Source organism: Carcharhinus amblyrhynchos, chromosome 13 (assembly GCF_965287045.1).
Source record: "Carcharhinus amblyrhynchos chromosome 13, sCarAmb.v2.hapA, whole genome shotgun sequence".
NCBI lineage: Eukaryota > Metazoa > Chordata > Chondrichthyes > Carcharhiniformes > Carcharhinidae > Carcharhinus > Carcharhinus amblyrhynchos.
This window is the reverse complement of record NC_137336.1, coordinates 19,617,765-19,640,022: the sequence shown is the minus strand read 5'-3', so window position 1 is coordinate 19,640,022 and position 22,258 is coordinate 19,617,765. Positions and strand designations below refer to the sequence as shown.

The window sequence follows — 22,258 nt, the reverse complement described above, 5'->3', positions numbered from 1 at the left end:
ATTAACTAAGTGTTGGCAGAATGGGGAAAGGGGAGATCTACTGTCACAGAGGAGGGCAAAGATATAGGGTGTGCAGGAGGCTTCTTGCATATGACTTTGAAAGGCTTGCAAACACCTTTGCCTCGCCGCACATGCATAATTTTGGAGGACACAGACCCAGCATAGGGTGTTCCCATGAAGGTGGGAGATTGTGGTTGGGAGGGGGGAGGGGGGAGGGGGGAGGGGGGAGGGGAGTGGTGGTGGTGGAGGGGTGGGGTTGAGGGGGTCACAGTTTTAATGATTTGCAATTGCAGTGAAACCACATCAGACCTGAAAGAGCAGTCTATTTATGACCTCTGGATATGATATCAACATCTTGCCAGCTCACTGCGAAGAACATGGGAAATTCCTGGCTGCTTAATTAAAGAGTCCAGGATTGTGCACTATCCCTTTGGATAGCAATCCCTCTGGAGAGGAAAATGCTTTGCCCTCAATGGAGCTTGGACCCAAGTCCTGGACTCTGTTTCTCTCTCCATAGATGTTGCCAGATTCCTGGCACTTTCTATTTTTATTACGGATTTACAAGATCTGAAATTATCAGAATCTCCCCATTTGTTATCACTTGATGTCCGAATAATGCTGGTGCATAGCTCTCCTATTTATAGTACCATAGAATCCCCACAGTGCAGAAGGAGGCTATTTGACCCATCAAATCTGCACCAATTACTCAGGTCCCCTCCCTCACCCTATCCCTGTAACTCTGTACGCATTTACCATGGCTAACCCATCTACCCTACACATCTAAGGGGCAATCAACCAAACCTTACATCATTGGAGTGGTGGAGTAAACTGGAGGAAACCCATGCCAATACAAGGAGAATGTGCAAACTCTACACAATCACCCAAGGCAGGAATTGAACCTGGGTCCTTGGTGCTGTGAGGCAACAATGCCAACCACTGTGCCACCAGGAGAAAGGGGGTTGCATCTTATGATTTTTGTTCATTGCATCTGTACTGTTTGGGAAAAGTTCACACGGAGAACCCCACACAAAGTTAATTTGCTCCATCACAAGGCTCGTTTCTGCAACTTCACCTGTTGTGTCTGGAAAAGAACTGCAAACACACACTTGTCATTACTTTCTTAACTTTAATAGAATTTTAATAATTGATGCTTTGCTTCAAATTCCCCTTTCCAATGGCTTTCTTCATTTTTTATTTTTGCTTAGGGAGGCAATAGAGTCTAATGGAAATGACAGCAAATTGCTCAAACAATTTCTGAACCGCTCTCACATTGCTTCCAGACCACTTTGAGAGCTCCTTCTTAATGAAGCATTAGGTACACCATTAAAATGTCTAATACTACTGCAATGATTAAGCTAAAATCTAGGAATAAAGCTCTTTCGCATGTCAATGTGTTCAAAAAAATTGAGAAAACTATATAATGGAAAACTGATTCCCGTGCTGAAGAGAAAGGAAATGTATTTTGTGTGCGGTGAGGTTGAGAAGCTAGTTGAGAGGAACATTAAAATATACAGAAGCATAGAAACTAGAAGTAGGTGTAGGCCATTCGGCCCTTCAAGCCTGCTCCGTCACCTTTCATTTTGATCATGGCTGATCATCAAATTCAATCTCCTGATTTCCCCCCTTTTCCCCCTACATCCCTTGATCCATTTGGTCCCAAGAGCTGTATCTAATTTCCTCTTAAAATCACACAATGTTTTGGCCTCAACGACTTTCTGTGGTAGTGAATTCCACAGATTCACACTCTCTGGGGGAAGAAATTTCTCCTCACCTCAGTCCTAAAAGGTTTACCCCTTGTCCACAAATTTTGACCCCTTAGTTCTGGACTCATAGTGGCCACAGGGTTCTCAAACACCCTTTGGGGATCAGAACAGGAGTGGGTGCGCTTTGAAGCGGGCATACTCTTGGATATGTATCAATGCCCTGGCGTCTCTTGAAAGTGCTGAAATTTTCAAACCGAAGGCTGGGGCAGAGTGAGCAAGTTAGGAACCCACTCGCCTCTAATTAATGGCATATTAAGCTCCTTGAGGAGCTTGTTAATGGACTGGGGTGGACCAGAAGGTGATTTTCAAATCATAAATTGGCAAATCCAAACATTGTGGTGTGCAGCTATTGGGCTGAATGCAGCAAACTGTGATTTTTTTTTAATTAGATAAACTTTTGGCACTGTGGATTTTTGTAGCAGATTGGGTGCAGCATCATTCAATGGCTCCTTTGGTGGCTTACGTGCACCATGAGACTGCAGGCCCTCATGGTCTACTTCTCCTTTATTAGGCGGTGGCAGCCCCCATCATGGATGCCATCTGCTTTTGCCACTCATGCTGTGCAGGTGGCCCCAGTTCCTGGTAATGTTCGACAGCACTAACTGGGTTCCGAAACCATCCTTGGCCCAATTAGGGCATTGACATTTAACAATATGTCTCTATGATATAGCTTGGAGTCAGAAGCCCAATTTTATCCAGGTCTCCTATTGCCGACTCCACTTTAAAAACCAATCCCCGTCTCCCATGAATAAAAAAAAGTAAACCTGGATTCGAAAAACCTTAACAAAACTGGAGCAATGTCTGATTGGACACTTTACAGTCTTCTGGAGTGATCATTGAGTTCAACAACTTCAGAGCACAAACTCTCTCCTCCACCTTCTCCCTATTTCCATTAAAAAAAATTTAACTTAATCTCATCATCCTTCTTTCTCGCTTCTCCATTCCAGCTCTCCTCCGTGTCCCCTCCAGCCCCCAACCCTCTTTCAGGCAACTGCCAAAACCCCCAGGTAGTCCCTCAACCATCTGTACCTCTGCATCTCTGCTTTGCCATTCACACATTCTGATCACTTTATGGACACTTTTAGCACATTCTCAGTCTTCTGCACTCTCATTTACATTCTCCACCGCACCCCCACAATATAAATCTCTGCTGATTCTCTTTGCTCTCAGTTCTGACGAAAGGTCATCCAGACTTGAAACTTTGGCTCTATTGCCTCCACACAGATGCTGTCAGACCTGCTGAGATTTTCCAGCGTTTTGTTACTGCTGTCAATCTGCTGGTTCAAAGTTCATTTAATAGTGGAAGTTTTTGTTTGTCTTCTTGTCCAAATTATGGAACTGATAGAACAAGACTCCCAGCTAAACAACAAAAAAAAATCCCTTACAACTTACTGGCAGCCCATGGAAAGTATGCCTGCAGGGTGAAGACATGCTGACTTGGTGAGCAGGTAATTTGTGTTAAATGCTGATTTCCTAATCCAAATAGGTTGCTGGCACAGTGTCATGGTACTACTTTGAAACTGCTGGTTTTCCATGTGGCAGACACCCAATGACCATCATAGAATGGCACAGTGGTCAGCACTGCTGCCTCACAGCGCCAAGGACCCAGGTTCAATTCCAGCCTCGGGTCACTGTCTGTGGGGAGTTTGCACATTCTCCCTGTGACTGCCTGGGTTTCCTCCCACAGTCCAAGGATATTACAGGTTGGGTGGACTGGCCATGCTAAATTACCCCTTAGTGCCCAAAGATAGGTAAATTAGATGGATTAGCCACGGGTATAGTTACAGGGAGAGGAACTGGGTAAGGTACTCTGTTAGAGAGTCGGTACTGACTTGATGGGCCAAAAGGCCTCCTTCTGTCTTGAAAAAAATATAGAGCACAAGCTCCCCTTTATGTGAATATATCTCCCCTCTGGACTGGTCAATACTGGGGTAATCTGGAGGCTGCAAACTCATTGAAGAAGTTCACAGTCTTTATATTCTCATTCCAGATAGTCAACAATTCCATCAGATGTACAGAAATGGTTTGAAAACACCGTACATTTCTCATGATAGATTGATTTACAAATGTTGCTGCAAATTTTTGTCAGTTATTTGAGGAATCCTTTCCCCTGAAATTCAGTTTCAGGATATAGTGTACTATATATTTCAGCTCTCTATCGTTATAAGATACTCATTATATTTCAGTCTGCTTTATTCCCTCTTGTCAGCCCAAGCCCTACTGCTCCATCTGCTTCCGGGGCAGTTCCACAAATGTTACAGATACACATCTTTGGGAAGGCAAGAGGATTCTAGGATGTTGAGATTCCCATCAAATGGCTTCCTGTGCTCACGCACATTGAACCTCCTCATATTCACAGGTAAAGCATTCTCCGCAAGGAACTGCCATATTGACACAGGACCTCAAGAACAACTCAGGCCGGCGTCTGAATCCCCGTTGCCCCAACTGGAACACACCACACAAACTGATCATAGCCCTTGCCTCTCTGAATGAATTCTCCGGATGAATGCAAATGTCACTGATCAGAACCTGGTAACTGACCAAAGTGATGAAGTCCCAGGTTTCGATCTTCCGCAGAAAATCTGGACAACCCTCAACTACTTGCGCATGGACCGAGGAAGATGTGGACACTTGCTCTGCAAGCAGACTACAAAGGACAGCTGAAACTGGGAATGTGGCCCGTCAAGTCAGCCCATTTCCCACGCCCTGAAAGATCCACTTCCAGCGACACCACAGCCATTCATGTTATTGCATCGGCTGAAGACACTGAACTTATTCCTCACCTCTGCATTGAACTACCAATGCTTCCCCAACCATACGAATGAAAAAAAATGCCTCGGTGTACAAAGGATCAAGGTTGTGCGATGAACTTTTGAGAACATTTCTCTAATATTTAATTTTCCTTCGATTACAGCATAAGATGAAAAACTCAATCACCTTTACCTTGCCTGGAGAACTCGTCTGATTCCCTGTGGACTAGCTCTGTGACACGGCTGCCATAATGTAGTCTGGCATCATGATCATACGCTTTCAGAGTTTCAGTCGAGCTATAGGATTTCTGTGTAGGCACTCGGCACTCTTCGCTGTCCAGTGAGGAGCTGGTGTACCGACACTCTTTCACACACCTGCCACGTGTTAAGGAGCGGTGCCTGCGGTCTTTGACATCCATACTTCACAAGGGAATCGTCTATCAGCCGTTAGCAAACCACACTCTTGTATGCTGGAAGGTTTTCAATTCACAGTAGCCTGTAACAAAATACAACGATAGCCTTGAGTCAACACACCCAACTCAATACCCCATTCTAGAAAAATAGAAAATGATTTATACACAGTGCACATTGGCTAGAAGCAGACAATCTGTTATGTCTGGGAGTAAACATCTTGGACCTGTGGCTGATAGGTTAACACCGGCTGAAAACTCATTCTTTGCTCTTAGGCACCCCATCCCGGTGTCAGAGGCTGTGTAAGTGTCCCCACTGTAAGAGGGAATTGATTCATGAGAGCAAGGTGAGCTGTGGTGGTGATCAGAATTATTTTCCGAGCTTCTCGGTTGGATTACAGCAGCTGAATAAAGATAGACTGTCTTCTGATCTCTGAGCACACATTTCCCCATTGGGCATACAGCAGGTCATGAAACATCTCAAAGATAACAGTGCGTAATGGATCAGTGGAGGAATAGACATTATGAATGCGACCGGTAGAGGTATGTACAGTAAATTCACAGCAGCATTTTATAAAGTACACATTCATTGGTAACGCTAAACAAAATGAATGTGATCGAGGTGAGAACTGGGTTCTGCATTTCCCCTAATTGCTCCCCACCCTCCCCCTATAAAACTCATTCTGTTTCAGGCAATGGGGCAAGGGGTGGTTCTGCATCATGGAAGCTACTCTGCTCGCTGCCCTGGGAAACCATCAGAAGGTAATGCATTCTTGCACAACTTGCGAAGCTCCCTTTACAGACGACTGGCCGGAGAATCGTCTCTCCTGGAAAATGATATTGCAAAGGGGAAAAATGGATGGGAGAGCAGACGAGATAATTGGGTGAGAAGAAATTTGTTGGCGCTCCTCCTACTGGAGTTGATCTGGAACAGGGGCTGCATTGGGGAGGCACTGGCCTAGCGGTGTTATTGCTACACTATTAATCCAGAAACTCAGCCAAGGTTCTGGGAGCTTGGATTCGAATCCCGCCATAGCAACTGGTAGAATTTGAATTCAATTTTTAAAAATTGGGAATTAAGAATCTACTGATCACCATGAAACCACTGTCGATTGTAGAAAATCATAGAATCATAGAATCCTACAGTGCAGAAAGTGGCCGTTCAGCCCATCGAGTCAGCACCGACCACAATCCCACTCAGCCTCTATCCCCATAACCCCATGCATTTACCCTAGCTAATCCTCCTGACACTGATGGGCAACTTAACCCATCTGGTTCACGAATGCTCTTTAGGGGAGGAAATCTGCCGTCCTTACCTGATCTGGCCTGCATGTGACTCCAGAATCTCAGCAATGTGGTTGACTCTCAACTGCCCTCTAAGGGCAACTAGGGATGGACAACAAATGCTGGCCAGTCAGCGATGCCCATGCCCCATAAATAAGAAAAGTAGATCTGATTCGAAAAAGGTTCTTTACTCCAGACTGATGTCAACATTCTTACATCATTGTCAATTTCAATTTACGACAGCAAATGGAAGTCTTTCCTTGTTCCACTTAAATATACGCCAAGCTGTCTCCTGCCACTGTACAAGGATCACAAAGTGAATTTGTTTCATTTGAAAGTGCATTTAGCAGAACACCCCTTATAATTAATGAATGACTTCCGGATAGGAACAGAAGTAGAGAGTCCTCGGTGCCGGCATGATGGCACTTTTACAAGCGCTGGACCTTCATTCCTGGTGGAATACTCAATGTCAGAACCAGGTCCAGGTAAAACGAGGACCTCATGTTTTATTTACGTTTACTGTTCTAAGAATGAATTATCACTGAAGTTTTGTTTCCTGATCACTCTGGCAGTGATATAATTGCACTGCTTATTGCCTTTTTAAAGTAGGGTCACTTGAAAATGCCTCTATATAAAAATTTGACACCAACAAAATATGTTAGAAAAAAAAGAGATTCTGGGTCAGATACCAGGAGGGCTGACGAAAATGTAGAGAGACAATCACAAATGCGGAAGGTGTGTGTGTGTGTTGGGGGAGTGGGAAGGCAGTGGCTGTTTGGGGTAGGAGGTGGGGGGGGTGGTGGTGGAGGCGGGGGTGTGGTGAATTGCACGCAAGAGAAAAAACAGAGAAAGACAAACAGTTTCACAGCTTGAAGCAAAGAACAATGACTGACATCCAGGCTTGTGACTGCCGTAAAGGTTACAGATCCTGGACTGATGGATTAGCAGATTCTGCCAGAGGCAGTCAGTCCCCATCATTCACTTCAGTCACTATTTGCTTTTGACTCGAGCTGCAGCTCAGTCAAACAAGGCTTGCAAAAGGAAGGCATACCTTATTAAACCCCCTTCAAACTATGGAAGCAAGTGGAGATCTACATTTAAAAAAAAACATTTATACAATTCCACATTAAGAGAAACTGATTAAAATATAAACCAGAAATCAATGAAAGATCGTATAATGGAATACGTGATGTCAAAAAAAAAATCTTCCAATTTGTCACTGAAAGTCTGAATTTGTCGCCATCCAGGTTTAAAATTCATTGCTTTATAACAGCCGGTCACATTTTCCCACTAGGCTGTGATCTCTAAAATATTACAGGAGCTCCTAGCTGTCAAAGATTATACAAGTCGGGGTGCTCAAGGGCACCCGAGAATGCAGAGAAGGTTACGTTAAAAATGAGTAGAAGCCAAGACTCCCTGTGGGAATGACAGCTTCAACAGCCTTTTTGCCAGACCCCTGTGACTGCTAGCAGAACTGTGGTATTTATTAATCTTGCACGCGTGCCCTTGAAACAAAGGTCAAATTAGGGAGACTGCACTACAGTCAGGTTAGACACCAAAGCCACGGAAAGAGCCGTGTTCAGGAATTATTCACAAACCAGCTGGAATGAATTGCACATTCTGCATTTCTAATGCGGTCCCTTGCTCCAATGTAAAAGGTAGGATTTTAATTGGCATCAGGTTCCCAAAATCTTCAGGACATCAAATATCGAATACAGTTGGAGTCAAGACCTGAGTGGTTTAGTTCTAAGGTAAATATAAATCCAGCCTTCCTCCGCTTGGTGGGAAGATCCAAATCTATGTGAGTTTGGGTAAGTCATTTGGTTTGTGTGAACAGCCCAGAGCTGCCTATAATTCAACACCAATTGCTGCTAACAGGACTATGTTAATGCAAAAAGCTACACACTTAGGTGCAAGAATTAAGTAGATGAAGCTGATACATATCAATTCTCCCCACCCTAAATTTTGTTTGCCATGACTTCTATCTTTGACTTGATTTGTTATTGACACATCTATTGTTTTATAGAGAAAATTATTATTCCTTGCACGTTATACAAAGCTTATCGTTCCTACAGTACATAGAGAAGGAAAGGAGAAGGCGCAGGATGTAGTGTTACAGTCATAGCTAGAGTGTGGAGAAAGATCAACTTAATATAAGGTAGGTCCATTCAAAAGTCTGATGGCAGCAGGGAAGAAACTGTTCTTGAGTTGGTTGGTGCGTGATCTTAGACCTTTGTATCTTTACTGCGACAGGAAAATGTGGAAGACAGTATGTCCTGGGAACGTGGGATCCTTGATTATGCTGGCTGCTTTTTTGAGGCTGTGGGAAGCATAGACAGAATCAATGAGTGGGAGGCTGATTTATGTAATGAACTGGGCGATGTTCATGACCGTTTGTAATTTCTTGCGGTCTTGGTCAGAGCAGGAGCTATACCAAGCTGTGATACATCCAGACAGGATGCTTCCTGCTGTGCTTCTTTAAAAATTGGTGAGAGTCGTACGGGACATGCTGAATTTCTTGACCCATCTGAGAAAGTAGAGGCGTTGGTCGACTTTCTTAATTATAGCGTCCACACGGAGGGACCAGGACAAGTTGCTAGTGATCTGGACACCTAAAAACTTGAAGCTCTCAACCATTTCCAATTCATCCCCGTTGATGTAGACTGGGTTCTTGATACTTTCATGTTGTGGAATTTCTGTTGATATTCCTTCTGATTTCTGGCTACAGGGATGGCTGTTGTGGACTGGGGACAAATGACCCACATTTGTTTCTGAATCTAGCTTGAGCACCTGTCCCACTGTAGTAAACAGCTATGACTCTAATACTACATTCTGCACTCTCTCCTTTCTTTCTCAATGAAAGGTATACTTTGCCTGTATAGCGCGTCAAGAAACAATATTTTTCACTATGTACACGTGACAATAATAAATCAAAATCATATCAGTGAGGGTGGTGGTGCTGGGCTTAAAGAGAACTTGGGCAGGCAGCTGGAATGGACGGATACACTGCAGATAAATAACGCAGAGAAGATCACAGTGATGAATTTTGGTAGGAAGAAAGAGGCGAGGCCTCACAGAATACAGAGTGCAATTTAAAGGGGATCCAGGAGCAGAGAGACCTGAGGCTATGTACACACAAATTGTTGACGTTGGTTGGGCACGAGGAAGAAACAATTAAAACAACATACATGATCCTGAATTGAAAAATAAGCCATTCCTGCTGACTCTGACAGGCCCCTCTCACATTCAGTTGAGCACTGATTGGCAGTAGGCAGGGCTTCCATCTGCTTTTGGAAGGAAGTCCCACCAAGTTGGCCAATCTGATCAAGCGATGGGTCTCCAGCCTTTCCAGGCACAGTGCTACAATGGCCAGAAGAAGTACTGCATTGCTGTGCCTGACCCTACGTCCTGGGACTGCGCTTGAGGTAAGTCCTGAAGGTGGGAGTGTCGGGGATAGCCCGGGGGAATCAGAAGTGGAGGGGGTGGTGGGGGCTATTTTATAGATCCCAGAGATGTCATTGAACCTTATAACATTCTAACAGGATTAGGTAGGGTGGATTCAGAATGAATGAATGCTTCTGATGGTGGGGGAATCCAGAACTAGGGGTCTGAGGCGAGGAGAATTTTCTTCACCCAGAGAGTGGTGAATTTGTGGAATTCACTCCCACAGAAGGTAGTTGAGGCCAAAATGTGATCTCAAGAAGATATTAGACACAGAGCTTAGGGATCAAGAGATATGGAAGAGGGGATCAGGATACTGAATTTAATGATCAGCCATGATCAAAATGAATGGTACAGCAGGCTTGAAGGGCCAAATGGCCTACTCCTCCTTCTAGTGTCAATGTTTCTATGCCCGTGATTTTTCAGTTTTCCACCCTGCTCTGACCTGCGCCCACAAGCCTAAAAAAATGAGGCTGCATGGGAACAGATATTCAGTCAGCTACTTTAGAATCTTAATTTGGGAAAGGATGGGTCCACCACCACCACCACCACCCATCGAGTCTCAGCCTATCCCACGATGAGCGATTGCATCTGGATCAGGGTGGGTGGGATCTCGGAGAGGGATACAACTTTTTGCACCCACCCCCCCCCCACCAAACAGCATCAGAACTTGCCTTGAGCAAATTACAATGAATCTGCATAAAGTAGCAGTTCAGCTATTGTGTCCAATTCCAGGCACCGCCCTTCACAAAGGATGTGGCTTTATTGAAAAGATTTACTGGAACGGTTCCAGAGGTGAGGGATGTCGGTAATGAGGATAAATTGGAGAAGCTGGGCTGCTCTCCTTCGGGAAGAGGAAGTTGAGAGGTGATTAGATGGAGGATTTTTAAAGTTATGACAGGTCCAGACAGAGAAAAACTGTTCCCATTAGTGTCCAGAACACAAATGTAAGGTGATTGGCAAGAGAAGCAAAGGCAACATGAGGAAAAATGAATTACACAGCAAGCCATTATGATCTGTAATGCACTACTTGGGAGGGCTTTTGAAACCAGGTTAAATCAGGGTTTTTAAAAGGTAGCTTGGTGAGTCCTCGAAGGGGAAAAAACGCACAGCTCTGGAAAAAGGATGAGGGTGCAAGTCCGCCTGGATTGCTCTTGCAAAGAGCTGACAAACTTGATGCGGCAAATGGTCTCCTGGCTCTCTCGGAGAATCATTCAATGATTCCACGATTTCCAATCTCAGAATGACACAGACAAAATGAATGGTGAAGATCCTTTTGTATTGACAGAAGAAAAGAAAGACCAAGATCTACATAATGCCTTTAATGATCTCAGCATATCCCAAATGAATTTCACGAGAGTGATTCCCTTTCTTTTTCTTAGAAGCCCCAGGTGTGACCAGATCCCATTGAAGTACTCTGATTGACAGGCGATTTGGATTCACGAGTGGGATTCCTCTTTGTCGCCTGAATGAGCCACAGATGCTGTCTGACCATTGCCTTGATTGACAGCTACAATGCTGATTGAACAGTTCATAGTTGATAAAATCAGTTGGCGCTCCAGTAAGGTTCAAATCTTCCTCTCTTCACCACAGATGTTGAGTGGAGCCCCATTCTTTTTTTTCACACCAGTTTATTTTCAAGTCTCTGGCTATGCTGAGAAGGCTAAATGCTTTGAAATGCTTTATTTACATACAATTTTACACTAGCCTTCTGATTGACAGGTCTAAAGCATTTCAGAGCAGGCAGCAGCTTTGTTTGTTTTTGTTGTCCTTCATAGTTGATTAAATCTGAAGTACTTCCTCTTTTTGAATAGAAGTTCTTTCTAACAGGCTTTCTCTTTGATCTCAAGTGCCTCCTCTTGTCAACAGCTGGTTCTAACTGCATTTAGTTTTTTAAAAAAAGGCTTGTTCTTTGTCTAAAGACTTTGGCTGACTTCTACAGCGGGTCTTCTTCAACCTCTCATGCTGGAATAGCATGCTTGCCCAAGAAGTAGCTTAAGCTGTAAAAGAGGCTGGCACCACGCCACCTGCCACCTTGGCAATGCCCCTGCCATCTTGGCACCAACACCCTTGTAGTGATACCCTGGCAGTGACAGTGAAACTGGAGTACCATGGTGTCACGATGACACTGTCACTCTCAGGGTGGCACTCTCAGGGTGGCACTCTCAGGGTGGCAATCCCAGGGTAGCAGTAGGAAGTACCAGGCCAGCACTTCAGGAGTGATGCCTGAACAGATGGGCACTGAAGGGGGAGAGCGGGTGGGGGACCTGAGGAAGGGCCAGCTCCGTATTGGAATGTCTCTCTCGTGGACTGGGTGTTGGTGTGGGTGATGCCTTTGATTGGGCTAGTTTTGGCCACCCTCAGACCTGTATTGTGTGGGGTGGGAGTGACCTGTACATTTACTGCCCCTCAGTAGTGAAGATGTGGGGGTGCTCCATTGGCCTGCAGGATGTTTCCATTTCTTTGGGGGAAGGGTGGGTGGGTGGGTGGGGAGGGGGCTTGTCATTTTGCTTTGAAATTGTGCAGGTAGGGGCCTTTAAAGATGGCTCTCATCTCTGTGAAACCGGGCTGGATGGCTTGTTCCCCATTGGGATTTTGAAAGGTGATCGAATCTTACCTGGAAAGCACTACTTACAAGATGGCAGTTTTTCTGCCTGATACCATCTTTTGAGGATTCAATAACGAGGGAGTGCCCAGCTATGTCACTAGGCACACCCTCTCAGGTAGAGTCTGCTCAGGCACCATCAATTAGAGGACAACCGCCAACCAGGGACAACCGCCCAGGTCACCAAGGCCGACATGACAGCAGAATCAGCAATCTGCCTCCAGTGCCATAGTCAATGATGGGGGGATGGGAGGTGGTGGGCGCACTAAGACAGAGCACTCACAAACATAAGTTAAAAGGCACAGTGAGCACAGGAAGGGACTTTAATGGGTGACGTTCATTCATCTTGTCACTGCAATGTATTATTTTTGTGTAACTGTGGTAACCATGTTATGTTTTGCTTGCATCGCCATGAAAAATATAGATCAAGATTTTGTTTCAGTGCCCTGAGGGTCGCTTCATGTTTTCCGTAGGTGCAGCGCTCATTCAGTGTCTTACGATAAATGGCAGGGGAAACAAATTTTATCACGGGGGTTATGCGGGGGCATTGGGGTCATGGCACTTTATTAGCCATGAATGTGGAGAAAGCGCCCTTGCACTCAGATCGAAGGGAAGCCTTGGCAGCCCAGCTGAAGGAGAATTGAATCACAGCCTCTCTGGTGCCCGTGTCTCTGAAGTCTCCTTAAGTCTGGCTTATCATTCTCACCCTGCCCGGTCTTCTCATCAGATCCATGATCTTCCTCTGTGACATGTGGAATTGCCTTGATATCCTCATCCTTGACTGGTTCCCCTTTACCAGTGCCAGGTTGTGCAGAGCTCAGCAAACCACAGCAATAAGTGACAAGAGCTCTGGAGGGTGATGCAGGACTTCCCTCGGGAATGGAACCTCATCTCCATGGTTAATTAAATCTGAAGTTCTTCCTCTTTCCTAAGCAGTTTTTTTTAAAATAAGCTTGCTGTTTGTCTGAAGACATTGGCTAGCTTTTTTTATAGAGCATCTTCTTCAACCTCTCATACTGGAATAGCATGCCGACCCTGGATGTAGCTTTCAACCATAGAAGAGGCTGGCACCACTCTGCCTGCCACCTTGGCAATGCCCCAGCTTTACTGTCCTCTCAATCACTGGAGCCATGACACTGCTGACTCTGTCCTCGGGTGCCAGAGTGATGCCATGATCCAGCTTTTCAACAAATAACTTTGTCCCCCATCAACCAACCGTCCATCTAAGCTGCAGCCAGGAACAGCCTGGGCACCTGGGAGTGTCACACACTGCATGCATCAGGGGAGCTACCTTGGAAGTTTTCACAGACTTTCCACAGAATCTGGGTCCTGTGGTCACATACTATCTAGACATTGATGGAGTGATAAACCTTCCTATTTACAAAGACGCCTGGCTGACCCTCTGGAACCTTGATGACTGCATGAGTGTTCTGAATGGGACCATTTAGACCATTAAGGAGTGAAATGAGGTGAAATCTTTTCACTCGGGGGCTGGCGAATCTGTGAAACTATCTACCACAGAAGATCATGGAGGCCAAGTCATTGAATATAGTCAAGAAGGAAATCAATATATTTCTAGACTCTAAAGATGTCACATGTAATGGGAAGAGTATGGGAGTATTGTGTGGAGATGAAGATCTGCTATGATCGTATTGAATGGCACAGCAGGCTTGATGGGCTGAAAGGCCTACTGTTGCTCCTCTTTTCTATATTTCTATGTATGTGGGGTGAAGCCAGCAATAGATGCAATATCTCTGCCTTGCTCAGCCCAATGGCTTGGTGCATCCAGTAATGGATGCGCAGACCTGGTCTGAACAGAGCATCAGCTGACACAGCAATGGACAGCTGATTGGGACACTCCACACAGATCCCCCACTGGCCCCTGGAAAAATCTGTATATAAAAATTGAGTGTTACTGACTGTGACCTCCAGAGGTACTGGAATTTGGTGCCCACTGACATGTTGGAGGCAATCTCTGGCCTACTCGTGACACAATGGTGTCATAATGTTCCCCCAGAGGCACTGGACCTCAGATATGTTGAGGTAGCTGGATCACTGCCTGTACACTGGCAGCAAAGTTTTTTGTGGTGCTCTGCATCCCTTGTGCCAGCACCTCCCCTCCCATGGGTCTCTCTCTGTGATGCCTGTCTTCGGACACCTGGCCATCTCGCCCTTCTGCACCTCACTTCCTCCTCAGAGGAGGTGCCCCCAGCGGAGTACACAATTCCCATCTACTGAAATGCAGATGGCACTGCCCCATGCACTGAAGGGTAGAAACTGAGTTGACGAAACAAAAGTCGTCAGAACAAGATGAACAAAACAGAATAATAGAGATAAAGGTCTGAAATCTCAAGACTAAAGTAAACTCGCCTCAACTCCTAATAACTCCCGTAGCCAATGCTCCAGCCCCCTTTCTATGCTGTCCTTGGGTGAAAAAAGTGAAACAACAGGATGGCCGCCTCCCCATGTTGCCCAGGTGCCGACCGATAAATTACATGGAAAATGTTAAATTCCAGTCGCCTGCACTTTTAAATGCCTTATCGAAGTGACTAATTGTTGGCGGGCACACTTAGGACTCCCATGTGTGCCCACTGACTGAAATATCAGGCGATTTCCAGTGCTTCCACGTTGGAAGCACATCCGAAAGTAAAGGGTAAAATTCTGGCCTTTAGGACGCGATGGCCTCGCAGTATTATCATAATTCATCCAGAAACTCAGCCAATGTTTTGAGGACCTGATTTTGCATTCCGCCACGGCAGATGGTGGAGTTTTGAATACAATTTTAAAAAAGTCTGGAATTAAAAGTCTATTGATGACCACAAAAACCATTGTTAATTGTCAGGAAAAAACCCATCTGGTTCACTAATGTTCTTTAGGGAAGGAAATCTGTCATCCTTACCTGGCCTGGCCTACACGTGACTCCAGAGCCACAGCCACATCACAAATCTGGGCTGGGGCCAGCTGAACTCAGCAAGACTGCAAGAATAAACCTGGGATATAAGCTAGCCTCGTGCACCAGCCATTCATTGCTGAAACCAACTCGGTGTCAGTGAATGTCACTGATATCACTTTTGAGATAAATGCAGGAACAAACCAAGGCACATGTCAGCTAGTTAACATTACCAGAAAAAAAGAGCTCAACATTTCAGCTCATGTGGTTGACTCTCAACTGCTCTTGGGCAACTAGGGATGGGCAATAAGTGCTAGCCAGCCAGAGACGGCCATGTCCCACGAATGACTTAAAACGATCATCAGATCCAGATCTCAGAATTGAAAAGATACACTCCAGGTGAACTGCATCACTCGAACCAGAAAAGAATGAGACTTTATTATAACAGATTTAACGTTTACAATATTGCTCCTTTTATTCTTCTCGTAATTAATGCCGTGGCACTTTAACTTCACTGTGACCACCCTCTGTAGGATAAAGCTGGTCAATAATCTTGTTCCAGTAGTGGCAGGATCCCACTTTTTGTGGTTTAGTTATGCTGCCAGATTGTTTGGTTCAGTTTTTGTATAGTGTCTAATGAGAGTGGTGGAAGTCTAGATGGGGACGTTCAGGGATAGCAATAAAACCAGTGCTGAAATGTTGAGCTCATTTATTCTGGTAATGTTAACTAGCTGACATGTGCCTTGGTTTGTTCCTGCATTTATCTCAAAAGTGATATCAGTGACATTCACTGACACCGAGTTGGTTTCAGCAATGAATGGCTGGTGCACGAGGCTAGTTTATATCCCAGGTTTATTCTTGCAGTCTTGCTGAGTTCAGCTGGTCCCAGCCCAGATTTACAATTTGCCCCGGCACCTGAGTTTGGGGTAGAAAAATATTTGAGCAATGTTGCTGCCATTGAGCTTTACTCAATGATACCTGCTGCAATTGTATGGACTTGGTTGGAAGTTATTTATGATGCGGCACGGTAGCACAGTGATTCGCACTGCTGCTTCACAGCTCCAGGGACCCGGCTTCGATTCCCGGCTTGGGTCACTGACTGTGTGGAGTTTGCACATTCTCCTCGTGTCTGCGTGGGTTTCCTCCCACAGTCCAAAGATGTGTGGGTTAGCTTGATTGGCCATGTTAAAAATTGCCCTTAACGTCCTGAGATGCGTAGGTTAGAGGGATTAGTGGGTAAATATGTAAGGAGATGGGGGTAGGGCCTAGGTGGGATTGTGGTCAGTGCAGACTCAATGGGCTAAATGCCCTTCTTTCTGTACTGTAGGGTTTCTATGATTCTATCATTAAACAAGCTCCGAACACTTTCCACTGAGACTTACACCGTGCACACTGCCCAGAGAATTGGATCCCAAAACAAGTTGCTACCTTTGAGGAGTGGGGTCAAAACTGGTGAAGATAAAAAGTTATCAACTGGTAAGACTGACCACAACTTAGGGGCCTTTGGTTAAAATCCTAAACATCAAACTCAGTTTTTGCAAGTTACTGATGAAAGAAATGTAAGTAACTGAAAGTTATATATACATTTCAAGGATTGCACGTCAGATTGCGTTAGGAGTGAAAAGAGTTGATTCTAATAGGGCCAGACTGCGATATGTTTCTCAGCGTTTTTGGTTTCACACTCTCCACACACCACGCATTACATGAGGGAGGACCAGCAATAGGCCTGAGGATTGGGAGCAGTTTAAAATTCAGCAAAGGAGGACCAAGGGATTGGTTAAGAAGGGAAAAATACAGTATGAAAATACTCTATGGAAGTGTGTATAAAAATGGGGACCATAAAAATGGACTGTAAAAGTTTCTATAGGTGTGTAAAAAGAAAAAGATTGACAAGAACAAATGTAGGCCCCTTACGCACAAAAATGGGAGAATTTATAATGGGGGAAAAAGGCTAAGGAATTGAATTTGTACTTTGCTTCAGTCTTCACAAAAGAAGACGTGAATAATATACCAGAAGTTCTGGGAGAAACATGTTTTAGTGAGGAGCTGAAGAAAATCAGTATGAGTAGAGTAATGGTTTTGGGAAAATAGATGGGATTAAAAGCGGATAAATCTCCAGGTCCTGATATTCTTCACCCCAGAGTACTTAAGGAAGCGGCCCCAGAAATAGTAGATCCATTGGTGGTTATTTTGCAAAATTCTTTGGACTCTGGACTGGTTCCTACAAATTGGAAGATAGCCAATGTAAGCCCGTTATTCGAAAAGGGAGATGGAGAGAAAATAAGGAACTACAGACCAGTGAGCCTAATGTCAGTACTGGGAAAGTTGCTAGAGTCCATTATCAATGATTTCATAACTCAGCATTTGGAAGACAGAGTTATAATCAGACAAAGTCAGCATGCATTTACAAAAGAGAAATCATGCTTGATGAATCTATTGGAATTCTTTGAGGATATAACTAGTAGAGTTGACTGAGGAGAACTGATAGTTGGTGTTGATTTAGACTTTCAGAAGGCTTTTGACATAACAGACTGCTATATAAAGTTAAAGCACATGGGATGGCAGGTAATGTCTTGAGATGGGTAGAAAGCTGGTTTGGAGATAGAAGGCCAAGAGCTGGCATATTTGGGTCTTTTTCTAATTGGCAGTTAATGACTTAGTGGGGTTCTGCAGAGATCTGTGCTCAGACCCCAACTATTCACATTATATATTAATGATTTGGAAGAGGAAACTGAACATGTTTTCTCCAAATTTACAGATTGTACAAAGTTGGGTGGCAGGGTGAGCTGTGAGGAGGATGCAGAGATATTTCAGTGTGATTTGGACTGGCTGAGTGTGTGGGCATCTGCATGACGGATGTGGTATAATGTGGATAAATGTGAGATTATCGACTTTGGTAACAATAATAGGACGGGATTATTACTTGAATGGGTGTAAATTGAGAGAGGTGGATGCTTAGAGAGATCTTGAAGTCCTCATGCATCAGTCGCTGAAAGTAAGCATGCAGGTACAGGCAGTAAAGAAGGCAAATGGTACGTTGGCCTTTATTATGAGAGGATTTGAGTAAAGAGATAAGGTGTTTTGCTGCAATTATATGGGGCATTGGTGAGGGCACACCTGGAGCATTGTGTGTTGTTTTGATGTCCTTATCTGAGGAAGAATGTTCTTGCTACAGAGGGAGTACAGCAAAGGTTTACCAGGCTGATTCCTGGATGGTGGGACTGTCATACAAGGCATGACTAAGACAGTTAGGATTATATTCACTGGAGTTTAGAAGAGTGAGGGGGGAACTCATGGAAACTTATAAAATCCTTACAGGGTTACACAAGGTAGATTCAGAAAGAATGTTCCCAATGGTGGGAGAGTCCAGAAGTAGGGACCATCATTTGAAGACAAGGGGTAAATCTTTTAGGACTGTGGTGAGGAGAAATTTCTTCACCTAGAGGGTGGTGAATGTCGTTGAGGCCAAAACGTTGCCTGATTTCAAGAAGAAATTAGATATAACTCTAGAGGCTCAATGAACCAAGGGTTATTGGGGAAATGGGGATCAGGATATTAAATTCGAGGATCAGCCATGATCAAAATGAACGGCGGAGCAGGCTCAAAGGGCTGAGTGGTCTCCTCCTGCTTCTACTTTCTAGGTTTCAAAGCTGGAAGTATGCTAAGTTAAGAATAAAGAGAGAAGCACTGAGGAACAAAAAATATAAAGAATGGGCTGCCCAGATCGTGGTCAGGACTTAAATTACTCAGCACAGCCTCAAAGGCATTAAATAAAAACCCTATGTGGATAATATTCAATTTCACACTGATTAAATAAGTCAGTGGCAAAGGAGAAAATTTACTCAAACAAAAGATGAAATAAATGCCAATCTATCACAATAAAACAGAATGTAACATTTTTCACTGTGTGGAGCAGCGAGGATTGACCTGTACGGTTTTTTGTTAAGTTACCTAAGGGGTGACTGTACCATAATTACTAGTACTAACTCCTTCAGAAACTTCAAACAAACATCTACGATTTCCTGAGGCTCAGTATATGGGACCTCCCTTCTCATTCCCAGTGTGATTCAACACAAAATGGCAGGAAAATAAAGAGTTAAATGATTTGTGAGGGGAAAAGTAAACGAAAGGGACGGTGCGGTGGCATAGCGGTTAGCGCTGCTGTCTCACAATGCTAGAAATTTCTCCTCACCTCAGTCTTAAAAGCTTTACCCCTTATCTTCAAACTATGACCTCTGGTTCTGGACTCTCCTACCATTGGAACTTTTTTTTTTGAATCTACACTGTCTAACACTTTTAGAATTTTATAAGTTTCTATGAGATCCCCTCACACTCTTCTAAACTCCAGTGAATACAATCCTAACTGACTTATGACAATTCTGGCCTTGGATCACCATCTTGCAGAGTCTGCATGTTCTCCCCATGTCTGTGTGGGTTTCATCCAGGTGCTCCACTTTCTGTCCACACTCCAAAGATGTGTGGGTCAGGTTGATTAGCCAGGCTAAATTGCCCCTTAGTCTCAGGGGATTGTGGGTTTCAAGGGAGTGGGCCTGGGCAAGATTGTTGTCGGTGTAGGGAGTGGGCCGAATGGTCTCCTTCTGCACTGTAGGGTTTCTACGATTCTATTCCATTTATTTGAATGAGAATACTTCTGATGCTCTTTCTCTCATTTACGTAAGTATTATTCTGAGTTATAGTCAATACTCTACATTTGAAATTCAATAAACCTCAAATTAGACTCAATTTTAAGTATACGTTCTATAAGGACTGGAATGTTCACACCCCATTGCCACTGCAAGCAATAATGGAGAATTTGGTGCTCAGCCAATTTTCCGTTCACTGCAGCAGGGCCAGAGAATCCCACCGGCGTGAACGGCTGAAAAATTCCTGCGAAGGCATTTTAAATTAAAGAAAGGCAACATAATCGCTCTGAAGAAGAGATAAGGGGAACAAGGCTCATTGCACAGTCGGTAGCATCCCTGCCTCTGAAACAGAAGCTTCGGTTTCAAGTCCCACTCCAGGACTTGATGGCCACAGGAACGTGCGTTCTCCTATTCATTTGGGGTGGCACGGTAGCACAGTGGTTAGCACTGCTGCTTCACAGCTCCAGGGACCTGGGTTCAATTCCTGGCTTGGGTCACTGTCTATGTGGAATTTGTACATTCTCCTCGTGTCTGTGTGCGTTTCCTCCGGGTGGTCCGGTTTCCTCCCACAGTCCAAAGATGTGCGGGTTCGGTTGATTGGGCATGCTAAAAATTGCCCTTAGTGTCCTGAAATGTGTAGGTTAGAGGGATTAGTAGGTAAAATAGTGGGATTTGGGGGGTAGGGCCTGGTTGGGATTGTGGTTGGTGCAGACTTGATGGGCCAAATGGCCTCTTTCTGTACTCTATGATTTCTATGATTCTTAATGCAATCTCAACAGGGTGAGTAACAATCCGCAAGTCATAGAATCCTACAGTGCAGAAGGAGGCCGTTCGACCCATCGGGTCTGTACTGGCCATTATTGCGCCGCGGCCCTACCCCCATAACCCCAAGTATTTACTCTAGCTAGTCCCCCTGACACTCGGGGGCAATTTAGCATTTCTAATCCACCTCACCCTCACATCTTTGGATTGTGGGAGGAAACCGGAGCATCTGGAGGAAACCCACGCAGACACGGGGAGAATGTGCAGACTCCACACGGACAGTGACTCCGGCCGGGAATCAAACCAGGGTCCCTGGTGGTGTGAGGCAGCAGTGCTCACCACTGTAGTACCATGCCTCCCAAAGTCCTTTCAACGTACATAGCAGACTGTAAGAACGTTCTTGGTTGTTTGTGTGATGGAAAGGAAATTGCATCCTCTACCATCAATAATCATTGCTCTAAGATTACAACGTGAATGCATAGAATTATCATAGCATCCCTATAACCTAGAAGCGGCCCATTCAACCCATCAAGTCTGCACCAACTCTCTGATAGAGTATCTTACTTGGCCATATTCGTGTAACCCCACATATTTATTTTGCTAATCTCCCAAGCCCTACACGTCTTTGGACACTAAAGGACAATTTATCATGACGAATCCATCTAACCTTCACACCTTTGGACTGTGAGAAGAAACCAGAGCCCCCAGAGAAACCCATGCAGACACGGGAAGAACGTGTAAACTCCACATAGGTAGTCACCCAAAGCTGGAATCAAACCTGAGTCCCTAGTGCTGTGAGGCAGCAACGTTAATCACTGTGTCACCATGTAAAAGTGCATGTTGCCGTGCACTCCTGAAGGAACAAATGTGTGTGGATCAGATTGGTGGCAACAGCATTGAGTTTGAACACTACCTCAGCTGGGCTGGATTTGGGATCTATCTCCTTGCCTCACCAGTGGTGAAGAACATGGTGCTTTGGGTCAACTTGTTTGGGACAAAGAACTGAAGGAAAAGATAAAGGGTTTCAGCTTAGCATGACCTTGGACATGCATAATGATGAAGGCCAAGCTAATATTGAAAGCGGTGTGAGAAGTGACTTTTTTAAACATGTCTCTTTTAAACAATCGTCTTGGAAAAAGCACATGAAACATCATTCATGAAAAATCCAGGTGGTCTGAAGCTACACTTTAGATATTTCAAACATTTTATTTTAGAAAAAGATCCATTTTGCAGAGGTCATGACACCAGCAAAATGGGCACCCTAATGGTTCAGAAGTCAGAGGACAAAAGTCTGACACCAAGCCAGACTTTAATAATGTCATGGCTGGCACAAATGCAGGAATGAGAAGGCTGTGGGGCTCTACTTAGTGCAGAATGCTTCCAGTGCAGTCTCAGTCCATTTTGAATGTGGCCTACATCCGGGTGGCCTAAAAGTCAGCCTGTTTCAGGCAGTAGACATGTTTTAACGTTCAAACTGATATTGTGTGTATGGATTGCCATTGTTAGAAGAGAACTGAACACGTGTGCTGTCTCTCATCAGCTCTCCAGGTAATAGAGGCTCAGTAAAGTTAAATTTGAAACTGTTTTTTGAAACCACTTCCACTCTGCTAGTCATGAAAAGATAGTCGGGGCCAATTGATTTGGCACTCCACAGCTTGCCCATTCAGTGTAAGTGAGAATGGGTTGCCAAAATCGAGGTTTCCTCTTCAC

At 44.6% G+C, this 22,258-nt stretch overlaps 1 protein-coding gene across 5 annotated transcripts in view; it reads right to left on the bottom strand.

Annotated features, from left to right (window-relative positions):
* LOC145351748 (teneurin-2-like) overlaps positions 1 to 22,258 on the bottom strand; it is a 1,559,410-nt gene that overhangs the window by 701,653 nt on the left and 835,499 nt on the right. For all 5 annotated transcript variants that reach the window (XM_080201351.1, XM_080201350.1, XM_080201352.1 and 2 more), the window contains one exon: positions 4,707 to 5,009. In XM_080201351.1, the coding sequence (XP_080057477.1) occupies positions 4,707 to 4,932 (226 nt within the window). In that variant the 5' untranslated portion in view covers positions 4,933 to 5,009. The remainder of the gene's footprint in view (positions 1 to 4,706; positions 5,010 to 22,258) is intronic.